Source organism: Anguilla anguilla, chromosome 15 (assembly GCF_013347855.1).
Source record: "Anguilla anguilla isolate fAngAng1 chromosome 15, fAngAng1.pri, whole genome shotgun sequence".
Classification (NCBI taxonomy): Eukaryota; Metazoa; Chordata; class Actinopteri; order Anguilliformes; family Anguillidae; genus Anguilla; species Anguilla anguilla.
The window spans coordinates 31,133,390-31,148,820 of record NC_049215.1 but is presented as its reverse complement, the minus strand read 5'-3'; the positions used below and the strand labels follow the sequence as shown (position 1 = coordinate 31,148,820).

At 47.1% G+C, this 15,431-nt stretch overlaps 1 protein-coding gene across 1 annotated transcript in view; it reads left to right on the top strand.

Annotated features, from left to right (window-relative positions):
* LOC118214341 (cholecystokinin receptor-like) overlaps positions 1 to 15,227 on the top strand; it is a 28,755-nt gene extending 13,528 nt beyond the window's left edge. The window contains exons 2-5 of the mRNA XM_035394241.1: positions 2,039 to 2,287; positions 6,600 to 6,861; positions 10,608 to 10,735; positions 12,467 to 15,227. Coding sequence (XP_035250132.1) covers positions 2,039 to 2,287; positions 6,600 to 6,861; positions 10,608 to 10,735; positions 12,467 to 12,990 — 1,163 coding nt within the window. The 3' untranslated portion in view covers positions 12,991 to 15,227. The remainder of the gene's footprint in view (positions 1 to 2,038; positions 2,288 to 6,599; positions 6,862 to 10,607; positions 10,736 to 12,466) is intronic.
* Positions 15,228 to 15,431: the final 204 nt, after the last annotated feature.

Below are 15,431 nucleotides of genomic sequence, written 5' to 3'. Positions count from 1 at the left end.
GCCCACCCGTCTGTGGCAGAAGGCTGAATGGTCCACTCCTAGAGCTCTTTCCAATGCCTGACTGCTGGCAGGGAACAGAGCAGAAGCCACTAAAAGGAAGGGGGGGGGGGTCAGGCTGCAACTCAGTAAACATTTCCTGTAAACAGACATAGACAGCAAAAGGCTTTTTACTTTACTTTTACTTCTTCATGGAGGAATGGGACTGGGTTTTAAACTGGATTCGATTCATCAGTTCCCAGCGTACACGCTGACAACCTGCAATATCATCACGGAAGAGGCTTTACCTGACCATCTAAGAGATGAACTTTGTTTCCTAATTTGATGTAAGGAACACACTGGAAATGATCATGCAGATCAGTGCATTTTATCCTGATGTTATCTGGTTGTGGCGGTGTACACGCAAGTTACATCCGATTACCTCTTTCACATCAAATGACGGCACCTCTAAAAGGGAGAATTCAACATGAAAGTATTAATTTCTAACAGAGAAAAGGGCTGGATAGGTCATCGTTTGGATGTTAAAAAGCCTGCTTTTGATGTAAATAATCCAAGTTTAAATAAACGTCTCCGTTAGCAAGCTGGAGCAGATTCTTGGCAGTCGTGCCTATTGAAACAGACAGCCTCCGGTGTGTGTAAGACCAGTCTCAATGAACACGCAAAAAACAAACATTGAGAATCGCTTTCCTAAACCTGAAGTTTAACCCTTTCTCATCTGATTTTTGACCAGGCCATTTAAAGTGGATCTAGCTGTGGTGGGAACAAAAAGCCCTATCAACTCCATGATGGGTGAGCCCACAGCACGCTGTCATTCAGTAGGCTAATATGAATCAAAAGAAAGACAATGCTATCCAAAGCAGTATTACGGGTTCATTGACTCAGTGGGTCAATGGCAGTACATGATATTTTCCACCATTTTGGGGATCATGAATCCTCACATTTTCCCATCAGCAGAAATTGTTGGAATATGCAAACTGTGTCGCTGAACCTTGAACCTCTAAGCCTCTAACTTGGATATTTTTTAAACTCCAGAATGAAAATAATATTTTATTGTTTAGTTTAGGAAACATCTATTTTTGAATAACTTTCAGAAAAAAAAAATGCATTGAAAGATAGGAAGAGCATCAGTGCTCTGCTATAAATTATTTTTCAGTCTGTAAATTTGGCTGCTTGCTCTAATGCCTGAGTCATTACTGTCTGGAACATTCCATTTACAATTTTAATTACTTTTGCACCACTGATTGGAGTGGTGATGGCCAGACACTGTACCCACAATGCCTTTCAAATTACAGATGCGCATCTCTGTAGAGGAAACTTGTTTCATGAAGAATGCCGTCCGATCCCAGTAGCTCCTTAATTTTGGCGATTTTTTTGAACTCACAAAACAATCGCCCAGGTCAAGGCCATAGGATGAGTTTAGCCTTTGAATCGGGGTGAGTTATCGGAGTCTTACAGGGAAGGCGTGCATGCAGAAACGCTGAGGACTAGCTGCCCTTCACAGTCTGCGTCCGTGGTAACGGGGGAGGGGGGGGGGGGGCAGAAGCAGGCGTGGTGATGAACAGAGTTTCACAGCCTTCCGGAACATTCCCCCCACGCCGGCGGTACAGCGCTCAGTGTGATCCATGTCCTTATGTTAAGAAGCGCGGTGTAATGAGATTTAAGAGGTGTGTGAGAGCGCACCTTCTATGGCCTCTCCAGCACACCTCTGTGTCTCTGACTCGACAGATTAAATTCAGTACGCCCCACTGCTGGGACAGGGCACACCACATTTGTGTCCCCAAAGCGTGTTTAAATTAGCTAATACAAAAAGGCAATAACACTCAGACAAAGGGAACTAATATAAAGGAAATGTTAAATCTCTCTCTCTCCCATTTCTCTCCCCCTCCCTCCCGTTTCTTCTCTTCCCTCCATTGCCCTGCCTGTCTCTTTCTTCTCCTCTTCTCCACCTTGCTGTTTCTCTCCCTCTCCTTTCTTCCTCTCCTTCCCTCTTGTCCTCCTCTCTCTCTCTCTCTCTCTCTCTCTCTCTCTCTCTCTCCTTTAGAGATGGATTCCGTGCGGATCCTGCTCTACTCGTTCATCTTCCTGCTCAGCGTCTTTGGGAACCTGCTGATCATCGCGGTGCTGATCCTGAACAAGCGCATGCGCACGGTCACCAACTCCTTCCTGCTGTCGCTGGCGGTCAGCGACCTGATGATGGCGGTCTTCTGCATGCCCTTCACCCTCATCCCCAACCTGCTGGGCGACTTCATCTTCGGCGCGGCCATGTGCAAGATCGTCGCCTACTTCATGGGTGAGGAGCTCAAGACACGCACGCCGTCCCTACCAAACACACTGAAACACGCCGTCCCTACCAAACACACTGAAACCACCGCAACTACCGAACACACTGAAACCACCATGACTACCAAACACACTGAAACAACCGTCCCTACCAAACACACTGAAACCACCGTCCCTACCAAACACACTGAAACCACCGTCCCTACCAAACACACTGAGAGCACCATCCCTACCAAACAGAAATTCCATCCCTACCAAGATGATGTCACTGCAGGAGCTCACAAAAAAAACATAAGAATTCTTTTCACAAACATTTTGGTCAGTATAATGATCACAATCAAAAACTGTCTGTCTGAAAAAAAAAAGATAAATTACCCTAATTTTTTTGTGAACAAAATGAGAACACTTCCATTTATTTTTATGTTTAAGTTAGCAAACAAATGTTGATTGAATCCAGGCCAGGTCTGAGCTAGCGGGCAGGTTTACAGGCAGTGAATGATTTCTTTGGCACTACACCAAAGTATGTGCTCTGTCTGCCTGTTATGAAATGGATGCTTAAATGACATCACAGAATCCAAGTGTAATAATGTGCAGGTGACCAATGAAAAACGAGCAGAGGTACATGCACAACCAACTATGTTCCAACACTGGTGCTGGACTGCTTTAAGAGTTACCTTGCGGTTAGTGATTTACTGTTGATTTAAGCCTACATACCAGATGTGGAGAATTCTTTCCATTATGAGAACTTGCTGCTAATGGAACCTTCCGGACCCTTTGGCCTTCAGAGACAGAACACGTCCATACCACCAAAGTCCAAAGTCCATATATCACAAGCCATTTTTTTTTTCCAAAGCACATCCACCTCAGTCAGTGTTTTTAATAATCACGGTGGGTGCAGTTAACGTGTTAGGAACAACCATCTGGACAAATCAAACGACCAAATAAAAAGAAAAGGACAGCCAAATAGCATCTCAGTTGCTATGACCTTTGAACTAAGTGAGTCACTCATAACATATAGCTCCTCTTCCACTGTTCATTAGTCCTTCCATATCACTGTGTGTGGTGTGGACTCTTAGAAAGAGTGGCTTTGTTTGCTACTCTTCATAAAGCAAATCACTACTTTCCAGCCGTTTAATAAAGCACTGCGACAAGATCAACAAAGTTTAATCAACAAAGGGCAATCCAGGGGAGACACTAAATACTCCGGCTGGGTCAGGTATGCAAAACACTTTACCTCTGCAGTCTCAACATCAATAAAGAGCTGTCATAATAAGTTTTACAAAACAATCTACCAGCTGAAGGGTGGTTTTCCGAATGGGAAGTGATCCATAATTTACAGCCATCGCAGTTTATCAAATCGATGAGCGGCACGACCCAGCTGCCTCGAATCATTTCAATTTCTGCCTTATTAAGAGTATTGGACATGCAGCGTGATTTAGTGTTCGCATTGCGACCAGCCAGCTCACACTGGATTGTGGGAACGAAGGAAATGACGGAACATTAGGGGAATTTGTATGCGAATTCTGCTGCTCAGAAGCCACAAACGGATGGGGTACATTACATTATATTATGCATATTACATAATACGTTATATACTATATATAATGGTCATTAGACATAATGCTGTGCTAACACTGTGAAGTCCTTGTATTAATGGAATGAAGAGAGAGACTCTGGCCAACAGCCGTAAGGATTTATTCAGAACATTTATTTATTTTTTTACTGTTAATTGGTTTTTCGGGACACGGTCATTACCCACTGAGTCGCTGAAGCAGTGGGCCAGCGGGATTTACGGGCACGTGGCTTCACCTGCACAGGAGGGAGGGGTGTACTCACTGCAGGATACCGGCGAGAACCTCACTGCTGAAGGCAGCGAAACCCCGGTCTTCACGCGTGCGCTCATCCAGAGAAATCCCAGAATGCCGTCGGGGCACAGGCCAAACCAACGCAGCCGATAACCGAGGGAGACCACAGGCCAGAGTCTTCGTGTTGGTTTTTGGAGCGTGGTTCATTTCACACTACACGGTATTTCCGTCAGCACGGTGTCAATCCACAGTAATGAGCCTTCCGTCAACGTCCCTCTCGCCTCAGACCTTCAGACCCCGCTGAAGAGCGGAGGTCCAGCAGCGCAGCGCAGCGCTGAACAGGCAGGCACTGCCAACTGCCAAATATCAAAATGCAAAAGGTCCATGTTTATATGACGGAATTTGTTTTGTGTTCAGAGGCGATTCCTTGCCTTTTACATTTACATCATTGAATAGTCATATCCACAGCACCAAAAATGAAATAACATAACGTAACGTAACATAACATAAAACATGAATGAGAACAGGCCATTCAGCCTAACCTCGCCATTTTACTGACTAAATTAGTGCTCTGATCACCTACAGACTAGATAGTATCCAACACCGTATCAAGCCCAATCTTGAAACTCCCCGAGACCAGTTTAGTTTACTTATGAGAGGCAGCGGAAGAACCGCAGTCAGCCTCTCATAAGAGAAATCCTCATTTTCATTCAAGTGCTCATTGACGGCCCTCCTGCTCAGCTCGCCTGGTTTGGTAGGGTGCTCTCGGTTTCCGGAGCAGGAGGTGGGTGGGAGGAGCTGGGAGGAGCCGTCTTCAGTTCGAGGCGCACTTGTGCTGAGTGTTGTGCCTCTCGTGAAACCAGGCAAAAGAATCCGCTGGCACAGAAGCCCCAGAGTGGCGCAGTAATCACAGCTGTGTGTGTGTGTGTGGTGCAGTGAACCCCAGCCAGTGGACTGAGGGAGAAGGGGAAGAGAGAACTCTATGGTCCAGGAGTACAAAGGGACTCTATGGTCCAGGAGTACAAAGGGACTCTATGGTCCAGGAGAACCAAGGGACTCTATGGTCCAGGAGAACCAAGGGACTCTATGGTCCAGGGGAATAATGGGACTCTATGCTCCAGGAGAATAATGGAACTCTATGGTCCAGGAGAATAAGGAGACTCTATGGTCCATGAGAATAAGGAGACTCTATGGTCCAGGAGAACACATGGCACTGAGACCGGTCTTATTGCACTGGACATTCAGCCTGCGAGAAGAAAAAGAAAAAATAAGTCACCTTTTAAAAAAATTTTTTTTACACGAGTGCACTTTCACTCGTCAATTTGGAAAGTTAATTTGGTCCACTTGTGCTTCAATAGCCCCTGATCGCCTCCCTCGCGCTGTGCCGTCTCAAGACCGACTTAAAAACCGATGAGAAGGAACAGATGTTTCAGGGCCCGGGAAAATGGCTCTAACCCTAATCTGGGCGTGTGGAGCTTCTGTCCGCGGCAGCGCTCACCAGCTCCACGGGCACTTCAGCGCAAATTAAATGATTACACAGAGAAAATCACTCTCAGACTACTCAGCTGTGAGGGCCCGAACGCAGCTGCGCTTAGAATTCCTTCACGGCCCTTGTCCCGCGTTAATTACAATGTAATTGCACACCTGCCATGGAATTCCTGGCTACTGTTAAGCGACTTATAGAAGCGTACTTGCACAGAGGGCTTAGGTTTGTGGTTTTATTAGGATCAGTAGTACGGCGGTTGGGCTGGGTAAAATGTTACGTATTAATACATATTATTTTGCATATGTATGTATTGGGCAAATCAAGCAATTGCACTATGCGATTCCATGACCTTCTCTCTCCCAAATCTGACTGTGTTCGCTTGCCTGAGTCCACTGTGCCTGCTGTTGAACTTTAAAACCTTCTTTACAACTGACAGGAAAACTCTTATTTTCAAAGGAAGGTTGATGTCACAGTTTAAAAAAAGAAAATGCCCTTTTCGTAGCTCCCCAGGGATTAATATTATGTTGTACCAGAGTAGTTGAGTTGTTCCACTGAGAAAAATGATTTGTTGGCCCTGCAAATCTAGACCATTTTTGTCTTTTCTACAAGAAAATATAGCCTAATTTCCCTGCTTTTGCTTAAGCGTTACCCTTTATTTAATGAGTTACTTGTTATTTGTCTGTATGTTATCTGCCTTCAGATCAATTTGATCCATGATGCTCAGCAATATTTGCAATATTTTTGCAAGTTATCTTACCACACACAGCTTTCTGAATTAGCACCGCCCACTTTTCCAGAGGTGCTGGTGAAGGCCAAAATGGAAGCATTGGAAAAAAAGAAAGAATAATTCACAAATCCATATATTACTGTAAAAACTGTCCTTTATAATTAATTGTGCTATATATGGCCGTGCATATCATACACAGCCAATCCCCTGTCCAGGGAGAATTCATTGAGGCAGTCTAGCCACGCCCACTGTACATCACATGACCCTGGGCTTCCCGCCTCCCCTCCCCTCCCCCCCCCTACAGGAATCTCGGTGAGCATTTCCACCTTCAGCCTGGTCGCCATCGCGATCGAGCGCTACAGCGCCATCTGCAACCCGCTGAAGTCGCGGGCCTGGCAGACCCGTTCCCATGCCTACCGGGTCATCACTGCCACCTGGATCCTGTCCTTCCTCATCATGGTGCCCTACCCCATCTTCAGCGTGCTGGTGGCCTTCGACAAGCCCAACAGGGCCACCCGGCACATGTGCCGCCTGGACTGGCCAATGAGTCACATCGAGCAGTCCTGGTGAGTTCGCTCAGAACGCGTCGCTTCGGGGCGGGGCGGGAGTGGTTTGGGGCCGGTGGGGAGTGGTTTGGGGTGGATGGGGAGTGGTTTGGGGCAGGTGGGAAGTGGTTTGGGGCAGGGGGGGGGAGTTGTTTGGGGCAGGTGGGGAGTTGTTTGGGGCGGGTGGGGAGTGGGGTTTGGGGCGGGTGGGGAGTGGTTTGGGGCAGGTGGGGAGTGGTTGGGGCGGGTGGGGAGTGGTTGGGGCGGGTGGGGAGTGGTTTGGGGTGGGTGGGGAGTGGGGTTTGGGGTGGGTGGGGAGTGGGGTTTGGGGCGGGTGGGGAGAGGTTTGGGGCGGGTGGGGAGTTGTTTGGGGCGGGTGGGGAGTTGTTTGGGGCGGGTGGGGAGTGGGGTTTGGGGCGAGTGGGGAGTGGTTTGGGGCGGGTGGGGAGTGGGGTTTGGGGCGGGTGGGGAGTGGGGTTTGGGGCGGGTGGGGAGTGGGGTTTGGGGCGGGTGGGGAGTGGTTTGGGGCGGGTGGGGAGTGGTACGACTGAGCACCAGGTGCTCTGCAAACATTATGGAGCACACTGTACATCACATCCCTCCCTTATACAATTTACAGTATATAGCCTATATAAATTGTCTCCATATTGCTACATTTTTATATTTAGGCTTTTAACTGAGACGCGTATCAAACAATACTGGTAACCACAGTGTGAAACACATTTGAGGCACGCACTCCGGAGATGGGTGTCAAGCAGACCAGCTTCTTTCTGGCTTTGTAAAGATACAGTAATTGGCCCAGAGCTAGTGAGCAAAGCAGAATGATGTTAATTCTCTAGCTCCACACACTTCCCCGGTAATGTTTAAAACTGAATGAATTAAATACAACAAGACTTTATTCCAATTAGCAAAGGACTGTGCACTATTTTGAATGCAAAAATAAAACACCTACTTGTTTCCAAAACATCTGCCAGAACCATTTTATTTTTGCTTTGTAATTACTAACAGCGTGTAAGGCAATTATCTAAATGCAGCCATCTTAAAATAACTGCGCTAATAAAAATACTTGTTTGTAGACACTGCAGTTGACATACACCCAGCAAAACATGAACTCTTATGCTCCTATTAAGAAAACAGAAATGTGGCCGTTATACCATGAGAATGGACTGACATTTTAGCTAACTCACTAGCCTGCAGAATCCCAGCTCTCAGCAAGCACGTTCATCCAAGAACTTGAATCCACATGCACTCATTATCTGCTGAATATTAAATACAGTGGAACTCAAAAGGAGGCAGAACTTTCCGAATGCCCACCGTTTCTGCAGGAACCGCTACACTCACGGAACAGGTAGCTCTCGAACGATGGTAGGCCTTACCAGTGAGTATACTCACAGCATTTACACACCCCGATTACATTACATTACATTACGCTCTTACCCAGAGCAACTTACACGACTTTTTAAACACACGGCATTTACACTGCATCCATTTATACAGCTGGATATGTACTGAAGCAATGCGGGTTAAGCACCTTGCTCAAAAGGTACAACGGCAGCGTCCGACCTGGGAATCGAACCTGCGACCTTTTGGTCACAAGACCAGCTCCGTGCACATTATACTGCACGACCATCCCCGATATTTTCAGGCACGCTGATAAATGCCTAATGGGGTGTGTAATCCGCATGTATGAGTGTGGTTAGGAGTGCGCAGGGCTCAGTATAAAATTTGGGGTAATTACTGCCCCCCTTCCACACACACATCAAATTTCACAGCATGCATGCAGGTTTAAATATTCCTTCTCTTTTCATTCAGTGGTTACCTAAATCCTCGATGGAATATTTATAACTGAATTATACATCATTAAAAATACATTGCTAATGGCTATTCAAGATTAATAGACCTTCACAAAAGAGATATTAAGAAGTAAGCCAATGTTTGCCAAACTATAGTCAATCCCAAATGTGCTATTATGCGGCTATTAATGGTTTATTAAGCATAAATAAATGTGCCATAACCATAAATGTTACTGGCTAGATTTGTTTTTATCTCTAGACATTAAACCAAAAAAAATCAAATCGCAGAAAGCCGTCAGCCTTCAGTCTGATGACAGCCTCAGACTTCGCTCACCACAGAGGCGATCAAGACGGTGTTTGGGAAATAACCATGTGACCCGTTTCCGATTCACCACCCTGACTGAGCTACCACTTGAAAATAAACTCCTGCACAATATGAAAAACTTAAAAACGCAAAAGCCTTCGGTAGAGTCCAAATAATCCCCAATCATATCAATACATGATAATTTCAAGAATGCCAAGAATACAGTATGTTTCAGAATAATATACTGTAGATATAACCCCCACACGCACAAACAAACATACTAACAAACTAACAAACTCACACAAACAAATGAACACACACACACACACACACACACACACATACAAAAGAAGGAGATAAGAGGCAATGGGGTGTCCTACCCCTTGATGTCAGCCAGCCCTGCATTTCCCATGAATAAGTTATGAGCTTTTTCGTGAGAGAGAAATAGGTGTCAGGTGCAAAACAGCAGTAAGGACCCGAAATGGCATTTTCTGACATACTGTGAGCGGAAATGTGTGAAACCTTTAGGCATATGTGTGTAAGGTGGGGTGGGGTGGGGGGTGGGGTAGGGCAGGGTGGGGGTGGGGCATAGCTCCTCCTGTACCACTTTAGCAGCTAATCAATAATCCCATCAATGATTATTGACTGGTTTCTCTTCATTAACAAGTCCCGGACTGGATCATGTTTATATTCTACGGTCAAGGACTCACAAGCCCGGTGTCAGATTGAAAAATGACCCCCCCCCCCCCTCCCCCAATTGAAAAGTGACCCATGGATAATTTTTCTATTACTGAAATGATTTAATCCGCTGTGTACCTGGAATTTTAATCCCGCGAGCACGGACCCAAGAGTCCGAGCTCTGGACAGGTGAGAAGGGACAAAGGGTGTTAGCGTTAAAAAAGCCACTAAACGTGAAAAACCGAACAAGCATTTCCAAATTCTGTCTGCGTGTTAAATACTGTACGTCCCCCTCATATCCATGCCCCAGTTCACCTTCTCCCCCCTCCCTGATTGTAGTCACGTGTTTTTTTTCTGTACCTGATCATACAGGAAATTGTTTAGGGAGAAGGATGAGCCATACACAGCTCCAGTCCCGCCTTAATCGCTCCTGCCATTGGCTCATTTGCGTCAGCCTGAAATCCCGCACGTGCTCAGTGTGTCCGGGAACCAGGACAGAGACCCGGGCGGCCTTAGGCAAAGATTCCTCCTGAAACGTCTGCAAACACTGTTGTGCTTAGGGCCAGATCTGCTCACTTCTCTTGTTATTCTCTCCCTCTCCTTCTTCTTCTCTCTTTGTCTGTCCATCCCTCTTTCTCTCTCGGTCTGCCTCTCTGTCTGCCTGCCTGCCTGCCTGTATCTTTCTTGCTCTGTCTGTCCGTCCCTCTTTCCTCTCTCTCTCTCTCTTTCTCTCTCGATCTGCCTCTCTCTGTCTGCCTGTCTGTCTTTCTCTCTTGGTCTGTCTGTCGGCCGTTCTCTCTGTCTGTCTGTCTGTCTGCCTCTCTCTCTCTCTGTCTGTCTGTCTGTCTGCCTCTCTCTCTCTCTCTCTCGATCCGCCTCTCTCTGTCTGCCTGTCTGCCTCTCTCTCTCTGTCTGTCTGTCTGCCTGCCTCTCTTGTCTATATCTTTCTCTATCCTCCTCTCCCTGTCTCTCCCTGTCTCTCTCTGTCTCAGGTACATCTTGCTGCTGTCCGTGCTCTTCATCATCCCGGGCGTGGTGATGATAATCGCGTACGGGCTCATCTCCAGGGAGCTGTACCGCGGGATACAGTTTGAGCTGGACCAGAAGAAGCAGGCCGGCGGTGAGACCGCGCCCGCGGGGGAACTGGATGAAAAACCAGAACGCCCTGTAGCACGTTTCCACAGACGCACAATTAGCCTCAGCCACCGCCGGTGTGCTGCACGGACTGCGCATATAAACTAAGCCTCACCACCGCCTCTCTGGCAGTGAGCTGTTTTCCCCATGGAGCTCCATGTGGTCGTAGCTGTCTGGCAGGCACCACACAGTGGTCTGGGTCCTGGCTAAAACCTGAAAGCCTGGCCTGTAGTGGTGATTTAATTGCTCCATGTGTTGGTGTGCCTACCTGACTGCACTTTCTTAAAGTGACACACATACGCATACATGTCAGTGTGTATACAGTATATATGCGCACATATATATACATAGGAATATTCAGATACCTATATTTTTTTTTTTTAATGAAACATTTGTTTTCAATCTTAAATATATATGGTAAGTGATATGCAAAGTATTGCTGTCGCAGTATGCGTATAGAATATATTTTGTATAACACTGTATATCATAGTAAAACAGCAAAGAAGTTTTTCTAGACAGTTAGAGCAAAACTTTCCTTGACATTTAATTCCAAAAAATTGCAAGAAATTTTGGAAAGCTGCACTCCAAATGAGTTAGTTGTAGAACATCTTTATGAGTGAGAGCTTTTTAATGAAACGAGTTGTATGTATGGTATGGCCTCAAATGACAAAAAAAACAGCACATGCTGATGTCGAGAGCAACAAATGATGCAAATAAACCACATTTGCTAATGCTTCACTGGAGAAGTTCATTGGCCACAGACACGGCCATCTGCTAGCGTGTTCAGAACAGGCACATTTATCCGGAGGAAATATTCTACTTCTCATAAATGTATTCCAGGATCTCATCCCTCGCAGATAGAAACAGGAAATGGGTTTTCATTCAGGCTGCACTTCTACTTCCTGTTTACAAATTACGGGCAATGGCAGCTGCTGTCCCGAGGACAAAATGGCAAAAATAATAAACACTCCAGGGTCTAAGAACGCACGCTAATCTCCAGGAAAATGGAATTCCTGGCCGTGAGCGCTGCTGGTTCACGGAGCGCCTCCGGAAATTATTTCTGCGCTGGCCCGGACCAGAGCGGCCAATGGCAGGGTTCAATCAGAACACGCCCACGGCAGCGCCACCTCCAGCCGCCGCCGCCGCCATGACGACCTGAGATACATATCGGAGTTACGCCCGCCGCTCAAAAGACAGGGACTCGCGCCGTGGTGCTGTGCGAGAAACCCACATAAGAGCATAGGGTGGTAGCGTAGCACGGACATGCATACATGCATGCGCTCATTAACATAAGGTGCTGAAGCCTGCATACATGCATTGTGTGTGCGTGAGTGTGTGTCTGTGTGCACTGTATGTGTGGGATTGAGTGTGTGTGCGTGTGTGTATGTGTGGGTTTGAGTGTGTGAGTGTGTGTGTGTGTCTGTGTGTATGTGTGGGGGTGTGTGTGCGTGTGTATGTGTGGGTTTGGGTTTGAGTGTGTGTGTGTGTGTGTGGTGTGTGTGAGTGTGTGTGTATGAATACATGTGTATATGTGTGTGTATGTATGTGGTGTGTGTATGTGTGTGTCTATGCGAGTGAGTGCATGTGTATGTGTATGTGTGTGTGTGTGTGTATGAGTGTGTGTGTGTGTGTCTATGCGAGTGAGTGCATGTGTATGTGTATATGTGTGTGTGTATATTTGATTATGGCTCCCCTAAGCTTCTCTTTGTTCTCACAGAAATGAAGAACGGTCTGACCACCACAGTGTCGTCGGGCTGCGACGAGGGGGACGGCTGCTATGTGCAGGTGGTCAAGCGTCCGGTCGCCATGGAGATGTCCGCTCTGACCCCCGTCAGCGCGGCCAAGGTGGAGCGCCCGCGCAGCAACACGTCGGAGGCCAAGCTGATGGCGAAGAAGCGCGTCATTCGCATGCTCATGGTCATCGTGGCCATGTTCTTCATCTGCTGGATGCCCCTCTACTCCGTCAACACCTGGAAGGCCTTCGACCTGCAGTCGGCCCACCGGGCGCTGTCGGGGGCGCCCATCTCCTTCATCCACCTGCTGTCCTACACCTCGGCCTGCGTCAACCCCATCATCTACTGCTTCATGAACAAGCGCTTCCGCAAGGCCCTGCTGGCCACCTTCGGCTGCTGCGCCCGGCCCTGCCCCCGGCCCCGCGCGCGGGACGAGGACGCCACCACCACCGCCGCCTCGCTCTCCAAGTTCAGCTACACCACCGTCAGCACCATGGGGCCCTCCTGACTCTCCCGTCGCCATGGAGACGTCGCTCGCGGGCGCCGCTCGTCCCCCGTTTTGTTTTTCTCCGTTTTATTTTCGATCGTCGTTTTAATTTTTGTTAAGTTATTGCTCGCGCTGTACGTGGCCCTCGATGTTCTCGACGTTACCTGCCGCTACCCGTGAAGGACCCCTGCCTGTTCTCTAGCGTGTCAGAACATTGGCATGTTCTGTCAGTGCATTCAGACAGAGTTTGCAGATAGTAGCAGTGTTATGCCAGCCTGTGTACTTTACTGGCACTAAGATCTTTAAATATCCAACCCTGCCAAACTTTAAACAGCGGTGCATATATGTGCTACATAAGTCTTTAAAGTGAGGAGGTGTTGTGTTTAGATTTCTGCTTTCCCATCTTTAGCAGCATTGTTTGTGCAAACATTAAACTCAGCTGTAGGTGGGATGTAGGTGGGAAATAAAGGTTTTTTTCTGGAGCTCAGTGTGATTGGCTGATACAGACGCCACTACACTGAAGCTCGGTTTAATTGGATTATAATGAACACCAAAACGCTGGAGACACTGTTACACTGGAGCTCAGTCCGATTGGCTGATACAGATGCTGTCACAATGGAGCTCAATCAGATTGGCTGAAACGGACGCTGGACCTCAGTCCGATTGGCTGACGGACACTGTTGCCGTGCTGCCGGTTCACTCCGATTTGTCCCGTCATTTCTTTTCGTTTTTTCTCGTACGGGCCCCTGGCCGGTGAGGCCTCCATTTTCTCTGGCTACAAATGGTACGAAATAGTCGTGTTTGTCAACGTGGTCCTTCGGGCCTGAATTTGAGCTTTGCCCTGTCCACCCTGTCCATCGGCTACACCTCGCCGTGTTTCAGCCCAGCACAGTGCCGTCGCTTCGCAGTGAAAAGATTTATCGTTGCTTTCGCGAGCTCTTGTGATGGCGGCCGCCTCGTTGGTTTATCGCGTCTTCATTTCCGTGCTCCTCTGTCAGGGAGGGGGCGAAACCGCTCGGTCTAACGGAACGCACTGCCGTTTCGCGTTCGGTTTAAATAAATCCATCGCAGTGCGCTGTACAGTAGCTTTAATTTTCTCCGCAAGGCCAGATTGGTATTGTCTATAAAGAAACTGCCTTAAGTTTAGCAAGCTATTCAAAACGATTTAACAGTTTACAATGATGAGCTAAGTGCTTTTCTCCATTATCCCAAAGGCTGTAAATGTATAAAAGTGGTTCCATTTGGAATATTAATGAAAAACCACAATGTGTTCTTAGATATAGACCATGTTTGTACCTTTATTTAAATTTTTATTTTTTTTTGGTAGTGCAGAAACACGTTCTTGGCTTTGGAATGTTCTCTTTGCCCCAAAGCTTTATGAAGGACTCGGCAGAAAGCCCAATCAAGGTAATCGTCTCCATTTCCAGAGATGGCGGCCATTTTGGCTGTATCCTGATTTTCGACGTCGAAGGGGAGGCAGTTCCAGGGTTTCACTGAAATTTGCCACAGAGAGAGAGAGAGCTAGAGCACACCCACACAGACACGAAAACAAATAACAAAAAATCTGCAAACCAAACATGGCGGAAGCTTTTCAGCTGACCAGCTTTTCAGCCACGTTCGTTTCGCTTTGTCTTCAGCGCTCTGACAAACGGACACCTCTCTCTCTCTCTCTCTCTCTCTCTCTCTCTCTCTCTCTCTCTCTCTCAGAGTGCTAACAGACTCGGTCCTGTACAGTGGACAGAAGCACACCTTTAAGCACCTGGGCTGATCCGATTCTCCACCGGGTCGAATGCCATGTCTGCTTTTAGAGAGAACGGGAAGACCCAGCTAAGACAAAGCGCTCTCACAATGTTGCGGCCATGCCGCTGCACGGCCACTGCACGCTGACAACACTGACAAAACATTCCAGTAACATTGTGAGAACATTTTGTGTCAGCTGGGGAACACCAGAAGGAAGGTTTCTATCACATATTTTTAGAGGAACAATATTTGTGCTATGAATAAAATAAATATCCAATATCCCAGCTTGTACCGTAAGAGACACATAATAGTTGTGTTGTTAGTCTGTCTGACTGTTGAATTGCTTTCCTTAGTGAAAACAAGGTCCTACGTGTCCCGACTTTGTGGTAATAGGTGTTTCAAACAGTCAATTAAGTTTTATGATTTAGTGCAACTGTGCTATACTTTTGGGACAATCTGTAATTTGCATTTATGTGATCCACCACTGTTGCTGCATGTTAATAAAGAAAGTTAAAGCGCAATTTATCGTTAATGACAGATGAGTTCGTGGAATTTACAAGGGCAATATAAGTTAATGGGAGAGATTACCGAAGCATCCCTTCATGTGGAGATGTGGATTTATATTGGATCAAGCCGCATGGCTCCCAGTGCGTTAGTGCGTAACGAAGAGACCAGACTGCACAAGGTGTGTGTGTGTCCAGAGAGCAGAATGTGTGTGTGTG